Source organism: Macaca thibetana, chromosome 15 (genome assembly GCF_024542745.1).
Source record: "Macaca thibetana thibetana isolate TM-01 chromosome 15, ASM2454274v1, whole genome shotgun sequence".
NCBI lineage: Eukaryota > Metazoa > Chordata > Mammalia > Primates > Cercopithecidae > Macaca > Macaca thibetana.
The window spans coordinates 108328857-108351703 of record NC_065592.1 but is presented as its reverse complement, the minus strand read 5'-3'; the positions used below and the strand labels follow the sequence as shown (position 1 = coordinate 108351703).

Sequence of the window (22847 nt, the reverse complement as noted above, 5' to 3'; positions counted from 1 at the left end):
GCGTTCCCCGGAGTCCCGCGCCCGGGAGAGCGGCCCCGCCTGAAAAGACATCTTGGTTAATACAGAGACACGCCCAGGGCCAGGAGAAGCCACTGTCCTCCCAGTCCCACCGCTACAAAGCCCGCGGCCGCCCTCCCGCGCCGAGTCCTTCCCCCTTTAGAAACAGACGTGGCCCCGCAGAGCCCCCGCAGCCGGCCGGGGCCCCTCACCCGGGATTTCGGTGTGGACAGAGCACGCGCGTCCCGAAGGCGGCAGAGCCAGGCAGACCGGCTGCCAGAGTCAGGCGGGGTTACAGGCGGGAGGCCCCCCACTCCCACGCGGGCCAGGGACCCCCGAGGTGCTGGGGAGGAACCCAGGAGGCTTTGCTCGGGGGGACCCATTTCTCCCCCAGTAAACGGATAGAGACGGTGAGGCGCGGACGGAAGGGCAGGCTGTGCCAACCGCTTGGAAGATAAAAATGCCCCAAATCAATGTGGAAAAGCTGAAGCCAGGACGACACGCAGGACAGTGAGCGCGACCCACGGCGCTGAGGCCCGCGTCCTGCTCTTAACTAACAGCTCACCGGCGTCACAACAGCGGCTAACGGGAGAGGAGCGGGCAGCGGCGCCTGTGCATTTTCACTTCTCCTGGACATTTTTGTTATCAGGCACAACATATATGGCTCTTAGCGTGTGCCAGACACTTGTTCTCAGCTATGAAAAATATTAACTACTCATTTCATCCTCACACAACCCTGTAAGATGGATATTGCCATCCCCACTTCAGAGAAGGAACGGGTTTAGGGAGCCTAAATCACTCCGCCCAAATCGAAGTGGCAGCGCTCAGGTTTGCCAACAGCCTGGGCCCAGAATGCACGCTCTCAACAGTTCTACCGACGCTGCTTTTTCACAGTGTGCAGCAAGGGCTTTAACATCTTACAAATTTTTGACCCAGAAATCCCCTCTGTAAGAATTTATCCTAAGGAAATAGCCAGCACCGCCCAGGAAGAATTTCTGTAGAACAGGGATGCGGTGCGTGGCCGACAGCCGGGAATGCGTGACAGCTAGTCAGGGCACACTGCAGAGGAGCTAAAGGTGGTGTTCTTGGAGAATTCCTCCCTAGCTGCTCCTTTCCAATGCGCCCACAGCTGCATTAGACACACGGAGGAGGGAGACAGCAGAGTGGGCGTCACACTCCCCCAGCTAAGGCACAGCCATGTACTTCTGTTAAATCAAATGCTAGGCGCTCACTAGTCCAACTGAAACACTGAACCAAGTGAGGCTCGGCCAGTAGATCAAGGGTCCCCAAAGCCGCAGAAGTGGCGGAGCTGGGGCAAGACACGCCCAGTGGGACTTTCTCTTTCCACAGCAACTTGCATTTCAGTCCATTGAGAGGCCGCACACAGGGGCCCTTGAATCTCCTCTCCCATGACCCAGGTTTGCCTTGGAACAACGATTCTCGAGACTTACCTTCAATGCGTGGGTCCCCGCTTCAAGGCAAAACAGTTTACGTGACCTCTTTTTAAATGTTTACACAATTACCCATGCATAAAATTATGCTGCAGGTACCAAAAATATCAGAAACTGAGGGACCGTAATCTGCTATCATTCTTTCCCCAATTCTCTAGAGAAAATGACCTAAAATATATGACAAAGTAGTGAATTTAAAGACATGCCCCGACACTGTTTTAAGCAATTTCCAATTGTTATTTTAACTCCCATACTAACTGCGAAGGTAGGAATTCTTTTCATTTCCATTTCACTTACGCAATGGAAGCAGAGGGGATCGGCACATCCCACACATGATGGCTGGGCTCCGGTCAGATTGGCTGTAGATGACAGGGAAGGAGATAAGTCTCTTAAGGACCTGGGGTCCCCGCAGCCTGCTGCTTCCCCCCGACAGGCCTGGAAGACAAAGCCCCCCAGGAGGAACAGGCATGCCTCGTGGTTTCCTCTCAAGCACTGCCTCCAAGCCAGCCCCTCGGCAGCACTCAGGGACTTCCCGGAGCAGTGTGGTGGCGCCAGCTGCCTGAGCTCTAGTGGCCTCAGGGGAAGCCGTGGAGGGGCAGGGAGAGGCCACAGCTCCCACAGAGCCAGCGTCTGCAAATACACAGTCTGGAGGGTCATGTGTGGTGGGGAGTCGGGAGAGGGGTGAGAAGGCCAGTCTCTGGTTTTTTTTACTTTGGACACTTGTATCCCAGTGTGAATTCAAGCACAGCTCCTTGGGAGAACTGGATAGAACTCAACAGAACACAGGGTCTTGAGTCTCAGCAGTGAGTTGTGTGTGAGGTATGGACAATGGGCCCTTGGGGTCCTGCCCGGCACCAGAGGCAGGGCAAGTAGAGAGCGGGGGGCTGGCATCTGGGGTTGGACCACAAGCTGGGGAGGGTGCTGGGGCCGGTGCTGCCTGACCTTGGCAGGCAAAATGCCCTGCAGGATCCCAAGGGCCTGACTTGAGTCTTATCCTCAGAGGTCTCCAGAAAGTCAAAGCTTTGTGTCCTGTGAGCTGGTGCCAGGGTGTGAGGAATGGCCTGGCAGCAGGAGCGCCTCCAGTTCACCACCTTACCTACAGAAGGGGGCTGGACTAACTTCCAGATTCAAACGCTAAAGCCCTAACCCCAGCCCCTTGAGATGTGGCTCTATGTGGACACGGGGCCTTTAACAAGGTGGTCAAGTTACAATGAGGCCATCGGTGGGCCCCAATCCAATCTGACTGGTGTCCTCTTGACAAGGGGAGTGGAGGGGAAGAGGCACCAGGGCCCGGCAGGCACTGAAGAGAGGCCCTGCAAGGAGGCAGTGCCTGCAAGCCCAGGAGAGAGGCCGCTGGAGAAACCAAGCCCACCCACAGCTTGATCGTGGACATGCAGCCTCCAGAACTGTGAGGAAACGAACTTCTATGTCAGCCATCCAGTCTGGGGTATTCCATTACGGCCGTCCTAGAAGACTGACACAGATGCCGGGTTACCTCTGCTTTATGTTCTAACCCACTGCCTACCAGAATTCAAAATGCCTGGTAAGTAACACAGTGAACAAAAAGGCTGTTGGGTTAATACTTTTAATTACATGATTGTAATTATACAATTTCCACTATTCGATATTTTGTATAAAACCAGTTACAACTCACAAGATTTTCCAATGTGACAATATGTATCAAACTACACACATATGCAAAGTTTACAGGCCATTAGGAAGCTTTATCTTAAAAATACCTTCAGGAAAATAAACATTCATTCAACCAGTTCTCTTGGCTTTAAAAAATATGATTAGAAATATACACTGTAAAAAAAAATCAAGACAATGATTGATCACTACTGATCAGTTACATTTTAAAACTTTTAATAATCTGTACATGAGTGCAGGTTAGATAAAAGTCTGCAAATTATTAATAGAAAACTGCAGTACTATCATTGGATGAACATGTCTGCTGACAATTCTACCAGGTAATTAAGGAGGTAATTTCCTACACAGTATAGGTGAATTGTCCAGTCTTTAAGCACATCTGGGGTCATCTCCGCTCAGTGACGTGGAGAATACCCTGATGTCGGGAAACGGAAGGGCAGCAGCCTCTCCAGGGCAGTTTCAGCGGGAGAGAACATTTCAAGGAACAATAAAATAGGTTTTAAAAGTTGCTTTTGATGAGCACTGCTTTCCAGAATGCAATAATGATTCTTTTTTTTAATGTAGAAAGAGAAGCCATGTTAAGAACAGACATCCAATGAGTGCACTGCCTCTGTGGCTCGGACGGTGACGGGGAAAGGGAATGCCTCAGGACAGTGGGCACACTGGCCGCATGACAATGCTTGGGAACTCCTCTAAAACTTGCCTAGGCCCAAGAGAGAGGTAGCAATCACCCTGTGAGAGGGCTGGAGGGGAGGGGAGGAAGGAGGTAGGGGGCAGGCTAGGGGCATCAAGCTCAGAACGGGGGAGTTCTGGAGGCCGGCAGGGCTCTGCCGGGAAGCACTGGCCACGCCAGGCCATTCTGCTCTCGCGAGGCGCCGCTCCCCACCAAGTTCTATAAAAAGCCAAGTCCGTCCGTACTTCTAGGAACCCAGTTTTGCAGATGCTCTTCCTCCGGACCGTCCCTGACTCTTGATAATTTTGAGTCCCCAGAAAGCTTCAAGGGCACCTAAAAATATGCACTTCTAATTTTAATTCCATTGCAAACTGTCCCGCTGTACTTTCAGGGCTATTTAAGGCTCTTAAGTTAAGGGAATCTCTCCATCAGACAGACAGTTTCATGTTCCATAGCAACAAGGTCTTCTGTAACAAGGACTCTAAGTCAGAACCCCAGAAGATTCTGGGTGTTTGTGGTTTCATTTGGGGAAGAGGGGAAGCATCCACTCTCATTCATAGCAGGAAGAACTTTCCATCCCTCAGACCGACACTTCCTGGATTCTAGAGACGGTCCCCATAAGTGTAACACTGTTGCTATGCACAGCTTCCCAAGTCATTTGGTTATTACAAGGAATGCTTCTTCACCAAATCACAAGTTTTCTATGACTAATTTCAGTGAACCAGTTAAATAGAAGGATTTTTAGAAAGAGCCACAGTGATAGCAATTATAGGTGGAAACCTGAGCAGGCAACATGAAGAGGCAGTTTATAAAATGAAGAAGGACTGCGGTTCCGCGGACACCCTTCCTTTTCTTGGACGAAACACCAGGAGGCGTGTCCGCCGTGAGGGAGGCAGTACTCACAAGAGCTGCGGCGCCTACATTTACTTGTTCTGACGGGACGAAAAGCCAAACTAAGAAGGGATCAGATGGAAGCGCGATTTTCACAACTACCTGGATTATTATTTATGGAGCGGATGGCCTTAAAAAGGGTAAGGGGAAGAAGAGGTGCCCTGAGAATTCAATGCTTTATGCATGGCACAGTTTGAATATTTATATTGTCTCAGCTCAAAACAGCAAAAGGAATGTACCTCCTCCCACCCACATCTTACTGAAGAGTGGTCTTCCCACAGCCAAGTGGGTCTTTGTGCCTATTCATTTCCAGGGACAGAAAGCCACTGTTTTTCTGTGATCCAGTCCCCAGTGTTTAAAAGCTGGCGTGACCCCACCCCATAGTGCCTGGCAGGGAAAGAGTCACTTGTTTGGCTGAGAACACGGCATCTTCCGTCTCTCCTGATGCCGGTTGTTTTCACACTTTCTTCCAAGAAAGTGCACCAAAATGGAGGCACTGCCTTTCAATTCCTTTCTGCATTAAAGACTTTAACTTGTTTCTTCCAACTGCTTTAATTTCTTGAAGTTTTGTGAAAAGGGCAGCTTCGTAAAATGGAGTTGCCTACTAGACCTGGCGCACGCCTTGTGGCTTAGGAGAGCGTTTGCTTCTTACCGCTGTCAACATCTCGGCCCTCCATGCTCCCAGCACAGGCAAAAATGGGTTAACAATCATTAAACCACCCACTGCTTGTGGAAGGAACTGAGGTGAGTACTAAATATTCTTTTATTTTGCCCCCCTGCTTTTTTTTTTTTAAGCAGCAAATCAATTCTGTTTCTGTGACTGCTTCATGGCGCTGACTCTGCTGTGTTCCAGTAGGGTGGGGGAGAAGGCGCTCTGCAGAGTTACTGGTTGTGTTCCCTAACCAAAGGCAACAGTGAGATCCAGAAGCAGATCATCGTCACTGAGATCGCAGGCCGCGTCAGTGGCCTTAGGCTGATCTCATAAGGGAAAAAAAAAAAAAAAAAAAAAAAAAAAAAAAATCCAATGTTACAGAGAAGGACTCTAAAAAAGCGGTAACTTTTTTTAAGCCGACATTATTTGGGATTGCTGTTTCCAAGGGGAATAACTGACAGTGTGTTTCCTCCATGCAAGGAAGGAAATATGATTTTAATTTGTATGACTGGCAACCAAACAATGGGCAACGTCCCAGTTCTTCAGTCCCTAAAGGACAGAAAAAGCAATGACTTGCAACATCTTTCAACTCTGAAGTCAGTTTCTCCTCCTGAGTCTTCTAAAGCTACCATTAATATTCTCTTGCAAGTTTTAGGTTACCAAGGTACCACCTGGTCTTACAACATGCAACAGTATTTAAATGTGGTTTTCACAGATTCTTGTTAATAAAGCACTCTTTGGTGGAAGACAAGCAGCTTGGGTACTTAACAGAGTTAACATTACAACAGTATTACAAATAGGTGAAGATGATTAAGCCAAATAGTATCAAATTACAGAAAGTACCATCTCAGTAATGCCTTTTGTATCTTTATAAATTTTGACACAGGGTCACAAGGTGAACAGAAAATAAATACATAAAAAACCTCCATCAGATCCTCAACTCTTCTGAAGGCCAGCAACTACAATGATTGCCATCACAGAGACACACGTGCACCACAGAGCAACCAGCTCCCTGGGAACCAGAGGGCTTGGGTATTTACACCTGAGACTAAATTTACAACAGCATTTTTGTCGTTCAGCTTGAGAGCTGGGCCCTTCTCTGAGTCATTCGCTTGCACCCAAACTCAAAGTTCATTATTGAAACTCCAGCGGACACTTTCTCCATTGATCAACTTCTTAGGTGGAAAGCAACTAAGGCTTTTGCAATTTTGTTTTGTTTTCAAATTGTGCTAATTTCTGTTGCAGTTTTCAGTTCCTAGAGTCTTCCTTCAGCTCTGGTCACAGGTTTTTACTTAACGCAAGACTGTTTTAGTCCTTGAAATGGAGAGACTACGGGGAAAAAAAAAGGATTTTTACCATGAAGTTTACACAGCGTCCAGAGGCAGTTATCAAAGACAAGGAGGGCAACATAATAAAAGTGCTGACATGCTAAAAAGTATACGCTTGCTGTGAGTTTCTAATGACAAATACTTTGGAGAAGACAACACAATATCAACCACAAAGGAAAGACAAATAGGAGAAAGGCAGGGCAGAAAAAGGTTCAGTTCTGCAAAAAATAGAAATTTAAAAAAACCAATACAAGTAAATAAAAATCATAAAAGACGGACGGGCAGAGAGGCAGCAGGGCCAGGAAAGTACCATGATGCCGCCAGGGGCACGTGCTGCAAAGCACTCGTTCTCCTTCCTTCCCTCTGAGGAACCAGGCTGTGGGAGGAGCAGGCAGAATGAAAAGACAGAGAACTGTTACTGGGTTATTTCAAAAGCCAGAATTTGGTCACAGAAAAAGCTCTGGCACCTAAGCGGTTTCCAGCGCCGCCAAGCACAGGAGACACCCCACGGGCTACCTGCCTCCGCACTCCATGATTCTCCTCCTGCCTCTCTTCTCTCCTTCCCCAGTTTATGACGCTACACTTTCAGGTCCATAGCAACTTTCAGAAAACGAAACCAAAAGAAGAGTCAGAAAAACCACTTCCAATCTGGAGGGGCCCCTCGCCCGATGCTGCTGCTGCGCTCTTCAAGGAGGAGCGTTTGAATCGATCGTTTCATTTTCAGAGATCCCAACAGAGCACTGAGCCAAAAGATCCAGGTCAGCTGGTGAGACAAGTGGGAAGATATCTGGAATTTCAAAGGATCACTAATATTTTAAAAGACTGGAGAGAAACAGCATTTTACCAAGAAACATTTAGAGACAACCTTCTGGGACTCCTCTCCTGACGGACTTTGGAGACAACGGCAGTAGCCAAAAGTTAACGCCCAGAAGCAATGGAACAGGCACCCAGATCTGAGGCTCTGAGGGTCAAGAGGCAGTGGCAAGTGTGACACGGGCCAAGACACCTGAGAACACTGAAGAAGTCAGAGGTCCTAGATGCAGCTGCTCCCAACTGAAGGGCTCCTGAAAACATTCGTGGTTTTAGAGGCTAAGGAAAGAGGCCGGGTGCGATGCCTCACACCTGTAATCCCAGGACTTTGAGAGGCCGAGGCAGGTGGATCACCTGAGGTTAGGAGTTCAAGACCAGCCTGGCCAACATGGTGAAACCTCATCTCTACTAAAAATACAGAAAGAAAATTTTTAGCCAGGCGTGGTAGTGCACGCCTGTATTCCCTCCTCAGCTATGCAGGAGGCTGAGGCAGGAGAATCGCTTGAACCTGCGAGGTGGAGGTTGTAGTGAGCTGAGATCGCACCATGGCACTCCAGCCTGGGTGACAGAGAGAGACTCTGTCTCATTTAAAAAAAAAAAAAAAAAAAAAGGCTAAGGAAAGAAGCTGAGCATTTCTCTCCCCAACCCCCGCAACATGAAGAATTAGGTACAGAGCACCCCAGAGTCCGGACCTTAGGTTTGGTTTGGCAGCAGCGGCAGAAAGTGATGGCTCCCAGTGATGCAACTCAAGACTTAAAGTAACTTGTACATGACGGTTTCTTAGAAAATGAATGAGGTTATCATTTTAAAAAAAGAGCCTGCCCAAAAGAAACTGCATAAGCTAACAAACACACACCGGCGGAAGGGCTGGTGAAGACATGAGTGAATTCGAGCAAATGAGGTGGCTGCAGGCTCTCACTCGGAGCACGATGAAATTTCCAAGACTGTTCTAAGACAGCTCTTCACAGAGGTCACATGAGAACACTGAAAACAGGCCAATTCAACGGAGCCAATTATTCACTGGATTTATTAATTCTTAAAAGAGAAAGGTTAGCATGGATTTATAGCTCTAACAGGAAGTGGGAAGTGGAGAAGCTCACTCGCTCCCTCTCCAGACTCGGGGAAGGGAATGAGAAGGTGCCACAGAGAGCCCTGGCAGGACCGAGGGCCACACAGGCTGTCTGGCGGCCGTCCCAGACCTGTGGCCACATGAAATTTAGGTTTCGATGGGGCACAGCCTCAAGTGGATACACGAGGGGATAGTCACCTTCTGTGAGAAACTGCGGCACCTTTTCCCAAAGACAAATAGTGAAGACATCACTCCTATTTTTTCAGCTGCTGCAAGTAATTGCTCTTTTGACGTTTTTGAAAAAGTTCCCCAAAGCTGAAGAGCCTCTCAGTAAACCCAAAAATCAAAAGCGCCAATTAAGTGCAAAGCGAGTTTGGGTGGAGTCTTCATCCTGGATGCCAAGGAACGTGAAAAGGGGAGGTCAAGTTCCTATGCGCCACAGAGATGATGACAAACCAGCAGGAACTGGCAACCCTGGTGCCTTGCAGCTTGTAGGGATGAAAGGACCCCAAAAGGGTGCTCTATTTTTTTTTCTACTGCTGTTCAAAGATTTCACTCAAAAATTTATTCAAATTTAGCTCATACTATTGTGCCCAGAATCAGACCATGCACCAACATACTAACTCCCTCATTACCCTCCAACCAGAAATGAATACGATTCAGTAGGATATTATGAACAATATTCAGTAGGATAAAAGCTCCAGGCTACAGCTTGGCTGACTCCAATTCTTAAAAACTATACATAATTTATTTGCTTTTCTTTTGTAAGCTGCAGGTGGATAACAGGTAAGGTGATGTGCACACAGGCGGAAGCCCCAAAAGAGGCACAAAGAAAGAACCCGCTTAGAGGAAGGTGAGCCCCAGTTAATCCTCACTGTTAGGCTCCTTTTGCTCTCCACATCATCTCTGAAAGTCCATTCTGGAATTTAAAGGAAGTCTTTTTGGTTTTCAGAACTATCCAAAATTCCTGGAAACTGCTTTGGGCCATTTCAACATTCAGTCCAGATCACTGGCTCTGAAATCTCCCTTAGGACCCTCATATCATCCCTGCCAGGGGCCTCAGGCAGATGCTTGCTGCAACCAGGAACCACTTCTCCAGAGAGGCAGGAGTTCAGGTCACCAGACTGACATGGAAACGCAACAAGACCTAGATAGAAAAACAGAGGCAAGGCCAGCCCTTCCTCCTCAAAGGAAGACGGTATGACCTGGCAAGCACCGGCCAGGCTCCCGGACTCTACTCCTCTGTAACCTAAAAAGCATAATCTAAAAAAGCAAACAGCAGAATTAAATGTGCAAGACACACCAGGCTGTAATAAAAACCTGAGCGGCCAGGCGCGGTGGCTCATGCCTGTAATCCCAGTACTTTGGGAGGCTGAGGCAGGTGGATCATTTGAGATCAGGAGTTTGAGATCAGCCTGGCCAAAATGGTGAAACCCCATCTCTACTAAAAATACAAAAATTAGCCAGGTGTGGTGGTACATGCCACCCACAAGTAGTAATCCTAGCTACTTGGGAGGATGAGGCAGGAGAATGGTTTGAACCCGGAAGGCGAAGGTTGTAGTGAGCCGAGATAACACTATTGCACTCCGGCCTGGGCAATTCCATGTCAAAGAGAGAAAAACAAAAAGCCTGAGTACTCATGCACTCATACCTAAAAAGGATACACCCCTTCAAGACATGTCAAAATTAACTAATTAACTGTCATCAACGATAGGCTTTTTATTTGATTTTTTTTTTTTTTTGAGACGGAGTCTTGCTCTGTCACCCAGGCTGGGGTGCAATGGCGTAATCTCGGCTCATGTAAGCTCTGCCTCCGAAGTTCAAGTGATTCTCCAGCCTCAGCCTCCCGAGTAGCTGGGATTACAGGCACCCGCCACTGCACCCAGCTAATTTTTGTATTTTTAGTAGAGACGAGGTTTCACCATCTTGGCCAGGCTGGTCTTGAACTCCTGACCTCATGATCTACCTGCCTTGGCCTCCCGAAGTGCTGGGATTACAGGCATGAGCCACTGCACCTGGCCTGAATTAATAGTTTGGCTCACCTAAAAGTGTCAGTTGAAACACTCCCATTTCCCTTCATTTATTGTAAAAAAATTGGAAAATAAGATGATAAAAAAGAAAAAAAAATCCCAACTGTCCCACCAACCAGAACTTTTATTAGTATCATAGCATATTTTCCTTTGTCTTATTTCTATACATATATAGACACTTATTCATCTATAAATACAGATGTATTGTAGGTATATAAATATACATCTCTGTATTTCTATACTACATAGTATACTTACACTTACAAAATTACAGTCATACTTCAGATTTTTTTTTTTTTTTTTGAGACAGAGTCTCGCTCTTTCACCCAGGCTGGAGTGCAGTGGCGCGATCTCGGCTCACTGCAACCTCCGCCTCCCATGTTTAAGCAATTCTCCTGCCTCAGCCTCCCGAGTAGCTGGGACCACACGTGCCCGCCACCACGCCCGGCTAATTTTTGTATTTTTAGTAGAGATGAGGTTTCACCATGTTGGCCAGGCTGGTCTCAAACTCCTGACCTCAAGTGATCCACCCACCTCGGCTTCCCAAAGTGCTGGGATTACAGGCGTGAGCCACTGCGCCCGGCCCATACTTCAGAATTGTTATGCATGGCTCTTTTCACTCATTGCTTCGTGCACTGAACTGTATGACTCCCAATTCATTTGGCATAATGTAACAATCTTGAGCCCACTTCCTGTTTCTCACTGTTAGAGATAACACTCCGCCGCTGTTCCAATGTACCTAAATCTTTGACCTTTGGTCAGCATTTCTCTAATATTCTTCTCAAGTAGCATCAAAGAGTAAAGAAATAGGAATATTTGGTACATTTCTAATGAAAAATTTTAAATCCTAGAATCATGAGTCAGTGCCTGACAGTCCTCAAATCCTCATGCCGGGGCACTGCTGCGTCCTCATGTGAGTGTAAGTGTGCAGTGAGGTTGTACAAAACAGACAGTGACGAGGAAACACGGCAGAGCTGAACGAGTCCTCCAAATGCGAAGCACACAGAGCTCCCAGCTCTGCCAAGGGTCCCTCGGGAGACTGGCTGCTTTGCACTGGGGACTAATTTTACACTGATAAGGCCCTGAGGCCCAAAGCCTCAGATACACAGGGCAGGGAAGCCGAAGAGAAGCGGGGCACATGTGCGGGACATTTTAAAGTCTGGTTCTGATTATCTTCAGGTCGCTCACGTCTGTTAGAAGAGATCGTTTTTACCAGGAGAACAGAAACAGGACTGCATGGGCGGCCAACACCAGGCACAGATGAAAAGATGCCCCCTTCTACTCCTGAGCCCTCTATCCCCACTTCCACTCCTGGGCTATCTATTCTCTCTTCAGATGGGATCTGTTATCAGAAGACTTTAAAAATGGCATGTCTACTTCATGAGAAATATCCAAAGACAACAGAGTCACCGACGTGGTCACAGAACACGTTGGTTTTGCGAAATTTTGCCTCCACTTACTGAAGACAGTGCTGACAGTGAAAGAACTAGTGCCTCCCGTGTGGGCTGTGGCCAAGAGGACAAAGAGTCACTAGGCAGAGAAGGATCCTCAGACTCTCTAGAGTTACCTCATGTCCACCATCACACTCATTTCAGCTAATCGTCCAGCAACGATGCTGTGTCTGATATGCACTAGAATGATGTCCTCCAAGTCCTGACAGCCAGCTCTGGAAATTCTTAATTTAAAAACTTTCCCATATCATGACCCAGACACCATATTTCTAGTGTCGAGAATTACTTCTGAAATACAAAACGAAAGCCTACATTAAAATGGTCCAGATTTTCTTAGATAATGAACAAGTAACACACAGACTCTACTTTCTCCTAATTTCATGTCAATCTTCAGAGGTAGGGCCCAAATATTAAACTGGAAAGCCAATGCTTGCAACTTTTCAGAAGAGTAGGATTCTTTTCTCACCTTTTAACACTGCTTTTCCTTGAAGCAGATCTGGTGGTTCTTTTAGTAATGCCTGCACTGCCAGAAATGTTAGGTTCAGATGTTTTACAGCTCTGAACACTGGATTGAAGAATTACTCTGAAAATAGTTGGAAAAAAATAAGATTACATTCACTGAAACCATTTGCAAATACTTGACAGAGGAAAGTATTTTTGCACTTTAGTGCAAATTATCTTGAGAATTGAGAGGATTTTCCATCAACACATTTACCAAAAAAAGGTGAAACACATTTTTACATCACGGCCTTTTAAAATGAAGCGTCTCATTTCTCTTTGAAGGCTACACAAAGATAACCGGAGGGCTTTGCTTCTGGAAGGTGAATGACTTGGCATTTTAAGCAATTCCCGCACCAAAGAAATTCACCAGCCAAACAAATCTTTCTGCCCAACAAAAGCAAAAGTAGCTTCTCAGACTTTCAGTCATGAAACAAGACACCATTAAGAAGCCCAAATTCTAAAGAATAGGAACATAAAGTCAGGAAATAACTATACAATATTTACTCTTCAAAGCTGTAAGTATGGGTAATAATCCACTAAATCAATACTAATTTTATGTAACATTTCAAAATTTTAGAAAGTGTTTAAGCAAAATATGAGTTTCGTCTGGATTATAACACTTACTAAATCTCCAAGTGCCACTAAAATGAAAGTGAAAACACTTAAATTTTGAAAAGCTTGCCTTAATTAAACTCTAAAAAGCTTGAGAAACTGGTGCCTATGAGAGTAGACTGCCCAGGAGGAAGTACACGATGAATCAGAAAAGAACACCCTGAGATAAAGGCCACACGGAATGTCCTTTTAGAGGCAGATGGTCCTCTGACTTTTTTTTCTTTAAATTGTCATAGGGAAAATAGCAGAAGACATCAAAAGATTTTATATGCAATTCTTTTCTTTTTTTTTTTTTTTTTGAGACAGAGTCTTGCTCTGTTGTCCAGGCTGGAGTGCAGTGGTGTAATCTCGGCTCACTGCAACCTCCGCCTCCCAGGTTCAAACGATCCTCCTGCCTCAGCCTCCTGAGTAGCTGGGACCATGGGCGCCCACAACCTCACCTGGCTAATTTTTGTATTTTTAGTAAAGATGAGGTTTTGCCATGTTGGCCAAGCTGGTCTCGAACTCCTGACCTCAGGTGATCTGCCCACCTCAGCCTCCCAAAGTGCTGGGATTACAGGTGTGAGCCACCATGCCAGGCCTATATGCAACTTTTTTCTTCAAGAGATAATCAATGACAAACTAAACACATACACACACATTTATAGATACCAACTTTTAATTTTCTGAAAGAGAAAACACTGACTTAAGCTTTCTTCTCTCCTATTCAAAACATAAAGGTGAGAAAGCCAGTAACAACTTATGAGAACCCAGCTCAAAAGAGTAAAAAGGAACCATTACCAATCAGTGGGCATCCCACCTCATAGGCCTCAGCTACCACCATGCTGGCTAATATACCAAAGACAGGGCCTTAAAATATGCTAAGATTAATACATTTCTACAACCTTAGCATCACCCAAACCAAAGCATATCCAACACTTAGTGAAATGCTAAACGTCTCATCACTGAAAAAGCAACAAGAGGCCGGGCAGGGTGGCTCACGCCTGTAATCCTAGCACTTTGAGAGGCCAAGGCGGGTGGATCACAAGGTCAGGAGTTCAAGACCAGCCTGGCCAAGATGGTGAAACCCTGTCTCTACTAAAAATACAAAAATCAGCCGGGTGTGGTGGCAGGTGCCTATAATCCCAGCTACTCAGGTGGCGGAGGCAGGAGAACTGCTTGAACGCGGGCGGCACAGGTTGCAGTGAGCCAAGATTGCACCACTGTACTCCAGCCTGGGCCAAAGAGCGAGACTCCATCTCAAAAAAGAAAAAAAGCAACTAGAGCAGAACCTGGAGCTTGTCTGGGCCAGCGGTCCAAGCCTTCTGGGGAGAAGGCGGGGCAGTTTTCCCCACTGTTTCACTTTACTCATGCCGGATTTCTGACGGACCCTTGAAACTAGCTTTCTGTCTCACAGAGGGACGTGAATCCTGGATAAATCAGCCAATGTTTGGTTCAGAAATTCTCCTAGAGTGTGATCATCTGATACGTTGCATGTTCTAACACAACAGACAAAGGCGCTGGGTGTGGTGGCTTATGCCTATAATTCCAGCACTTTGGGAGACCAAGGCAGGAGGATCACTTGAGGCCAAAAGTTCGAGACCAGCCTGGTCATTTTAAGCAATTCCTACACCAAAGAAATCCTCCAGCCAAACAAATCTTTGTGTTCAAAAGTAAAAGTAGCTTCTCAGATTTTCAGTCATGAAACAAGACACCATTAAGAAGCCCAAATTCTTAAACATAGTGAGACGTCCTCTCTACAAAATAATAATAATAATAATTAGCTGGGCGTGGTGGGGCGTGCCTGTGGTTCCAGCTACTTGGGAGGTTGAGGTAGGAGGATCACCTTGACCTTGACCTCTCAGGGTCAAGACTGTAGTGAGCCATGTTTGTGTCACCGATCTCCAGCCCGGGTGATTGAGACTCTGTATTTTTAAAAAAAAAAAAAAAAAAAAAAAAAAAAAAAAGAGTGTATGTGAAGACTTAATTGTAGGATTAAAGGCAACTATTACCCTGGCTTGTGAATTCTACTTCTAAAAACAAAGGATTATTTTTAAATTCTTTTTTCTTTTTTTTTTTTAAGAGACAGGGTCTCACTCTGTTGCCCAGGCTGGAGTGCAGTGACGCAATCATAGCTCACTGCAGCCTCAAATCCTGGACTCAACTGATCCTCCCACCTCAGCCTCCAGAGTAGCTGGGACTACAGGTACATGTCGCCACACCCAGCTAACTTTTTTAGTTTTCATTTTATAGAGATGGAGGTCTCGCTATGTGGCCCATGCTGGTCTCAAAATCCTGGCCTCCGTGATTCTCTTGCCTCGACCTTCCAAAGTGTTGAGATTTGTAGGTATGAGTCAGCCTGCTCATCCCTAAAAATTATTTGTTTATATAAAGTGAAGGGAAAATATTTATTCATCTCTGCTAAAAATCTGAATATAGAATTTTGCATGAAACAAAACAAACCGCTGCTGCTTCACTGCTACTTCCCAAGCCCAGGCCAGCACTGGCACTGCCACAGCTCTCACGCTCCCCTGGGCCACTGCCTCATGCACGGGGAAAACGAGACTCCTGTTGGCTCTTTTTTGAAATACAACACCTACTTCTCAAATTATTTGAGGCCATGGTTGGCCAAAAGTACAGACAACAATCACACTGCAAAATAATTAATCTGAGGAAAACACAAGAGCTGATACACTGCCTGCTTAGGAAATCTGAATCCTGATTTCTCAAATTAACTAAGACTGAAGTGTTGAAATGGCATTCAAAACAAGACACTACGGCTCAATCGTGCAGTCATTCTTAGGCTGCTGGAAAACATCTTTTAAAAAGTATTTATTTCTCTATAAAATTAGTGTAAAGTGAACTAATATAATAACAATATTAAACAGCTAGTAATTTCTGTGGAACTTTAAAACCAAGAGAATGATAGAACTTGAGTGTGCTAATCATACCAGGGAAGATTCCAGTTATTTGCACTGACAACACAGTATTTATCCTAACTGCAGGTTACGCACTGATGAAGTCGGGGTGGGGGTAGAACTCCACTGAGCTATCACCAGTGACAGCGCACACCACCTGACAGGCACCAGAGGGTGACGCGTTGCCTCTGCCACAGAGAACCCGGGCACTCGCTGCCTTCTGCCTCCCAACCCAGGCCAGGCATGGCTTTGCAGAGCAGCATGCAGCGGATGCAATTTCTTCCTTCCCATCTCCCCTGACAAAATCCTCTGTCCTACCTACCTCTTGCCTGTACTGCAGTTCACCACCTTCTCTGCAGCATCCCTGGAGCCTCGGTACTCTGAGACTTCAGATACAGTGAAATCTGCAACCCAAGGAACACAGCCAAGCCAAAAACTAAAAAGCCAGGTCTGGAACATAAATGTCCAATTCCAAGAAAACAATCCATCAGGACAACTATGCACTATGTACTGGCTGTCCACTCCGGACACTACAAGAGCATGCACAAAGGTGACCCTGAGGCCCTGCTGCCTTCAGACAAGCCTTTCCCGCTATCTCCGGGTCTGACTCAGGAGCCTGAAGTGTTGTTATGGCCTAATTCTCCAGGCATGCCGCATAACGGGAGCTTTTCACTGGAAACAACTGATCAAATGATGCCATGCCACCTGCGTCCGCTGCCAGCAGAGGTGGGTGGTGCTGATGGTGGATGGTGGCACTCAGGAGTCACCAACTTACAAATAAAACCCTTTGGAAAGAAAGTCATGGGGTGCTACAAAGATGATACTGATTAACACCACTGTAACTGTCACAAGTTTTTTGCTTCTGAAAATTCCAAATAATTAGTCAGGCTAAACTGAATACTCTGCTTGGGTCTAGAAATACCACGGCAAACGTCAGTAACAACAATAACAGGAGGTATAGTTTACATGGAATACTGAAAGCAAAGAGCCTGATAGAGACCGTTTTTAAACTTACCCTGGGAATGATCATTCAACCACAAAGTGCCTAAGTATTATTAGCAACTGTTCCACCCATTCGGAACATCTCTGCCACTTGCAACAGTTTGAGAAGAATAAATCTAAGTAGTGCATGATGCTTTTGAGTCAGAATATGTGGCAATCAAAGCTGACTAAGAGAAGTAAAGGAGAAAACACCCAAAAGGTTGATCTATCTCAGAAATACAGCAGGTCTGAATGCGCGACAATAAGCTTTTATTTGTAAGATATTCAAGAAAATGCCATCAATAGGAGCAAGTTAAGCAGGTTTTGCCTAATTCTGAAGAGTGAAATCAGCTTGATTTTTAAATCTTTCTCAGCTATGTGAAAATACTCAATGAAACCACAAAGTACCAGAGTTGGTTGCAATGGAATTTTTCTTTGGAAGAGATCTTGCAAGGAACTTTTGCATTCTTTCATAACTTCCAAGTCCAAGAGGAGAAAAGAGAAGAAATTCTTAAAATATGAGTTAAGGGGAAAGCTTGAGAGAAGGAAGAATGCAGCTCAGACACAGGAGGGTGGCGGTGGACCCCGTGACGCAGGACATACCCGCCTTCTGGGGGTCTTCAACAGGTTGCTCCCCAAGTGGGCCTCTTGCACATTCTTCTGCAGAAATAAAGCCTCTTCGCTGTTAAGGTCTTCATTTCAAAGATAAAAGATCTCAAGAGAATACAAATTTGCTGCTATCAGCCTAATAAAGGCATTCTGGCTATGTTTGGGCAAGGAGAAAAGCGGGAGCAATGACCGTCATATGGGAATGCACCAACTTCAACAGGCGGCCTCAGCTCCGACCTCCTACCTTCATTTAGTATCAAGTGCTACACACTGTACTTACTGTATTCCCTAAAGGGGAGGAGGAAAATGAGACAGAGCAGGACATTCTGCACACTAGAGAGAAGACTTATGAGAGAGCTGCTGTACAACGGCAGATTTTGAGGCTACAAAATCACATATTTAATGAAAGTAGATCAGTGGGGAAAATGCTTCCTTGCTAGATTGGAAAGGACATACTCAAGACACAGAAACAACTAGAGGAAAACTGTATAGCCAACCAACAAAAATAAAACCACCCCAATTATCCCAAGCTAACTAACTACTTTTGATAGGGAAGAAAACCTGTTTCAGTGTCTTCATTTATCAACTGCTATTTTGAAATATCTGTTAAGGATAAGCATAACTTTAAAACAAGATATGTTACTTTTAATATCCTTTCTATGAGAGGAACAGTGAAGCCCACCTTCCCTCCCCACCACCATCCCATTAATTGAAAAGATTCAGAAAAAGAACCTTTGAAAATAGGCAAACCAACAAAGCTAGGAGCTGACAAGGAGAAAAACATGCATTGTGGGAACCACACTAGGCACCAGAAGTAAGCAACGGCAGAGAAACAGAACGGGACACTTACAGCAGCTATCTGTCAGGGGGTCCTGATGGCTACTGTGTTCTGAAACCATCGAGACAGAATAGCAGGATGGGAAGAATGTAGTCACAAACAATCCACCAGATGACAACACTACACAGTGCAGAGGTCAGCACAGCTAGGGGACATCTGGAAAGGGGTGAAGGGGAAAGAACAGATGTTCAAATTGGGAAGCCAAAATAAATTACGCAATCATCAATCAATCAATCAATCAATCAAGCCATATGTAATTTTAGACACCCTAAAAGCCCAAAACAGCAACAGGGATACAAAGGGGCGGTCCACAAGGATGGAGTTTTGCCATTTTATGTTGGAGAACAAAATGCTGTGTTTAAACAGGTTTGATACTTGGGGACTCAGTCACTAGTTACATAACTACCCCATGGTAATTTAACTTTATGATACTGAAATCAGTCATAGATAAATGATTGAGGTTCTTCAAAAAGCACAAGATGTGCACACACAGAAAACTAAACCAAACCATAATGGGCAAAGGAGGCAAAACCAGATAACCAAAACCAAACAAACAAAAAACACAAAACCCCAGACCAGTTAACAAAATCACAGGAGGCACAACTAAAAATGAACGTAACACAGCAGAACTGATCTCATTTCAATGGAATCACTAACTCCTGAGTCATCCAGGAAGCTAAGGGAATGGCACATTTTTATAATACGGTTCACATTTAACCAAGGGCAGCACAAAATGAGCAAAATTTCACTGAAGTATGCATACTATAGATTTTTCTTAGTTGTTTTCTGCACTCACTTTCTTCATACTAGTTGGCTTTCAGCTTGGGGTTTTTTATTTTTTAATTATTATAATTTTTTGAGATGGAATCTTGCTCTGTCACCCAGCCTGGAGTACAATAGTGTGATTTTGGCTTACTGCAAACTCCGCCTCCCAGGTTCAAGCAAATTCTCCCACTGCAGCCTCCTGAGTAGCTGGGATTAGAGGTGTGCACCACCACGCCCAGCTAAGTATTGTATTTTTAGTATGGGGTTTCAACACGTTGGCCAGCTGGTCTCAAACTCCTGACCTCAGGTGATCCACCTGCCTCGGCATCCCAAAATGCTGGGATTACAGGCATGAGCCACTGCACCTGGCCTCTTTTTCATTTTTAAGAAATGGGTCGGCCGGGCGCGGTGGCTCATGCCTCTAAGCCCAGCACTTTGGGAGGCCAAGGCAGGCGGATTACCCGAGGTCAGGAGTTCGAGACCAGCCTGTCCAACATGGTGAAACGCCTTCTCTACTAAAAAAAATTACAAAAATTAGCCAGGTGTAGTGGCATACGCCTGTAATCCCAGCTACTTGGGAGGCTAGGGCAGGAGAACTGCTTGAGCTCGGGAGGCGAAGATTGCAGTGAGCCGAGATCATGCCACTGCACTCCAGCCTGGCCGACAGAGCAAGACTCTGTCTCAAAAAAAAAAAAAAAAGAAAGAAACAGAAGGTACTGCTCTGCTGCCCAGGCTGGAGTGCAGTGGCGTTATCATAGTTCACTGTAATCTCCAACTCCTAGGTGCAAACAATCCTCCGACATCAGCCTCCTGAGTAGCAGCTGAGACTACCTGTTCATGCCACCATGCCCAGTTAGTTTTTTGTTGTTGTTGTTGTTGTTTAATTTTTTTGTAGAAACAGAGTCTCACTATGTTGGCCAGGCTGGTCTCCAACTCCTGGGCTCAAGTGATCCTCCTGCCCTTGAACTCTCAAAGTGCTGGGATTACAGGCATGAGCCACTGTGTCCAGCCTCAGCTTGGTGTTTCTCAATCCATTGATCTGGGTTCTAGCAGCAAGGAAGGAAACCTCCTCCCGTTTAGAAGGGCAGAAGCTCCTTCCAGTGACTGCACTTCCACATGGTTACCTGGATACATCTGTGACCAAATACTAGAGCCGCTACTGAGCATGTGCCACGTGTGTGGTACTGCTGATCAATTTGGAAGCGACTGATTTGGCTTATCATGTCATTTTTATTGTTGACCTCATCACTGTCATCATTAAAAATTCCATGTCAGGCCAGGTGCAGTGGCTCACGCCTGTAATCCCAACACTTTGGGAAGCTGAGGCGGAGCAGATCACGAGGTCAGGAGTTCGAGACCAGCCTGGCCAACATGGTGAAACCCCATCTCTACTAAAAATACAAAAATTAGCGATACGTGATGGTGGGCGCCTGTAATCCCAGCTACTCAGGAGGCTGAGGCAAGAGAATCACTTGAACCCGGAAGGCGGAGGCTACACTGAGCCAAGATTACGCCATTGCACTTCAGCCTGGGTGACAAAGCAAGACTCTGTCTCGGAAAAAAAAAAAAAACGTACATGCCAGGCATCTTATATTGTAGAAAGGGATTAGACTAAAGGGTGAACTCGAAATACAAGCTAACCTCACCCCACAAGTTATACCTACACCATCTTATTTAATCTTCCCACACAAAAAAAACAAGCCTACTAATATATATATTAAGATCACAGGGGTGAACATTTAAACGGAATGAATAAATGGCCTGAGAGCACTAGAAAACTCTCTACCCATCCCAGGCTTCACTTTCAGTTCCTTAAAGGCAGAACAGCCTGAATGTCCAGGTGTCAGCATTATAGATGGTTATTTGTTCCTCTAGTAAACCTCATGGCTAAAGAATTACTTTCCATTGCTAACACACACACCCATCTCCAAACCTGCCAAAACCATCAGTATGCAGAACGACAGGCCTCATGGCTCAAGTTATGAAATCTACCAAATCCATTTTAGCACAGACAATATACTTGTCATCACGTCCTGAAGATCAGCTCAATGTCAATGGTGCCACGTGGTTTACTGTCATCACTGTAGTCAGGATTAGACAGGCTGAGCAAATGGCCATTTTACAATTGATAAAAAACTTAAACTCTCCCCCAAAACTGACCATTTATAAAAGAGAAACCGGCCAGGCGCTGGTGGCTCATGCCTGTAATCCTAGCACTTTGGGAGGCTGAGGCGGGTGGATCACTTGAGGTCAGGATTTCGAGACAAGCCTGGCCAACATGGTGAAACCTTGCCTCTACTAAAAATACAAAAAATTAGCTGGGTGTGGTGGTGCACACCTGTAATCCCAGATACTCGGGAGGCTGAGGCAGGAGGATCATTGGAACCCGGGAGGCGGAGTTTGCAGTGAGTCGAGGGCATACCACTGCACTCCAGCCTGGCCAACAGAGCAAGACTCCGTCTTAAAAAAAAAAAAAGAGAGAGAGAAACCAATCATTGGAATAATATTTTATGTACTACAACTTTCTCCTAAGAGTGACTAGTACTTGTGTATTTCTCACTAACTTTCTTTCTTGCACGTACTGTATTTTCATAAGGCTAAGTGCCAATGTTAAAGCAAAATAACTTGCTCACAGAAATCAATGAGTCAAAATTGGGATGAAGAAATTGATTTTGTATTTTTCAACCCAAGCCATTGTTGAACACAGTCCCTCAGGGACTTCTATTCCTAAAATAACTACAAAGACACAAGAGGGAAAGAAAGAAACCTTCAACTCATCTTTTCTAGGGCCAAAAAGCTGCAAATAATAGCAGAGAGGGTTTGAAAAAGCAGAGAAGGGATACGCAAAATGTTGTAACGGAGGAGGAAGGAGATTTGCTGAGACTCATCAAAAATCCCCCGGGGTTTATACACATAACTCAGAGCTTAGAAAAACTAGCATTTTGCTTTCTTCTTTGAAAGTGTGGCCTAAAACTTTGTTATTTGTGTTATGTGGGGCTATTTTTATATATTGTTTTTAGGATATTAACAAAAGGAATCCTGAGCTCACTGCAGCCTCAGACTCCTGGGCTAAGTGGTCCTCTCGCCTCAGCCTCCCGCATAGCCTGGTCTACAGGTGCACACCGCCATGCCCAGCTAGATTTGAACTCATGTTAATCAGGGTAGCAGATTTAGAGGGTGACTAAAGGAAACTGCCTATTTAACAAAAACTTTTGACTAAGCAGGATTTGTATCCCCTGACTCTCAACTTGACTTTTGAACAGCAGGCAACAAAATATTAAAAAATAAACGATGATGCTGATTCTGAAAAACAAAACAAAAAAACCTGGACACAGCTAAAATCAACCCACAAAAGCATCAGTTTCCTAGGGCTTGCAATTCAATGTGTGGTCCCTGGACCAGCAGCCTCTGCTAGAAATGTGAAATCTTGGGCCTTGCCCCCACCCCACTAATCATAACCCATATTTCAACAAGTGCCGGGTGCCTCATGCACACTTAAGTCAGAGGAGCACTGCTCGAGGGCACTGCCTGCCTCCGCCACATCCAGAGTTAGTATCTGGATGATTACCTGGAGCCACCACAATACTGCCAAAGAAAAACCATGAAGGCCTTAGATGAAGACTTTTAATAAGGAAATTAAAA

The 22847-nt window shown here is 45.5% G+C and overlaps 1 protein-coding gene across 15 annotated transcripts in view; it reads right to left on the bottom strand.

Moving 5' to 3' along the window:
• The window catches only part of CDC14B (cell division cycle 14B), a 125186-nt gene that overhangs the window by 1957 nt on the left and 100382 nt on the right, over positions 1–22847 (bottom strand). For 5 of the 15 annotated variants that reach the window (XM_050761789.1, XM_050761796.1, XM_050761803.1 and 2 more), the window contains 2 exons: positions 12469–12585; positions 3020–6643 (listed from right to left, as the gene is read on the bottom strand). The exons of 1 other annotated variant lie outside the window; for it this stretch is intronic. In XM_050761789.1, the coding sequence (XP_050617746.1) occupies positions 6607–6643; positions 12469–12585 (154 nt within the window). In that variant the 3' untranslated portion in view covers positions 3020–6606. 9 more of the 15 variants (XM_050761791.1, XM_050761802.1, XM_050761799.1 and 6 more) reach the window with 7 other exon arrangements.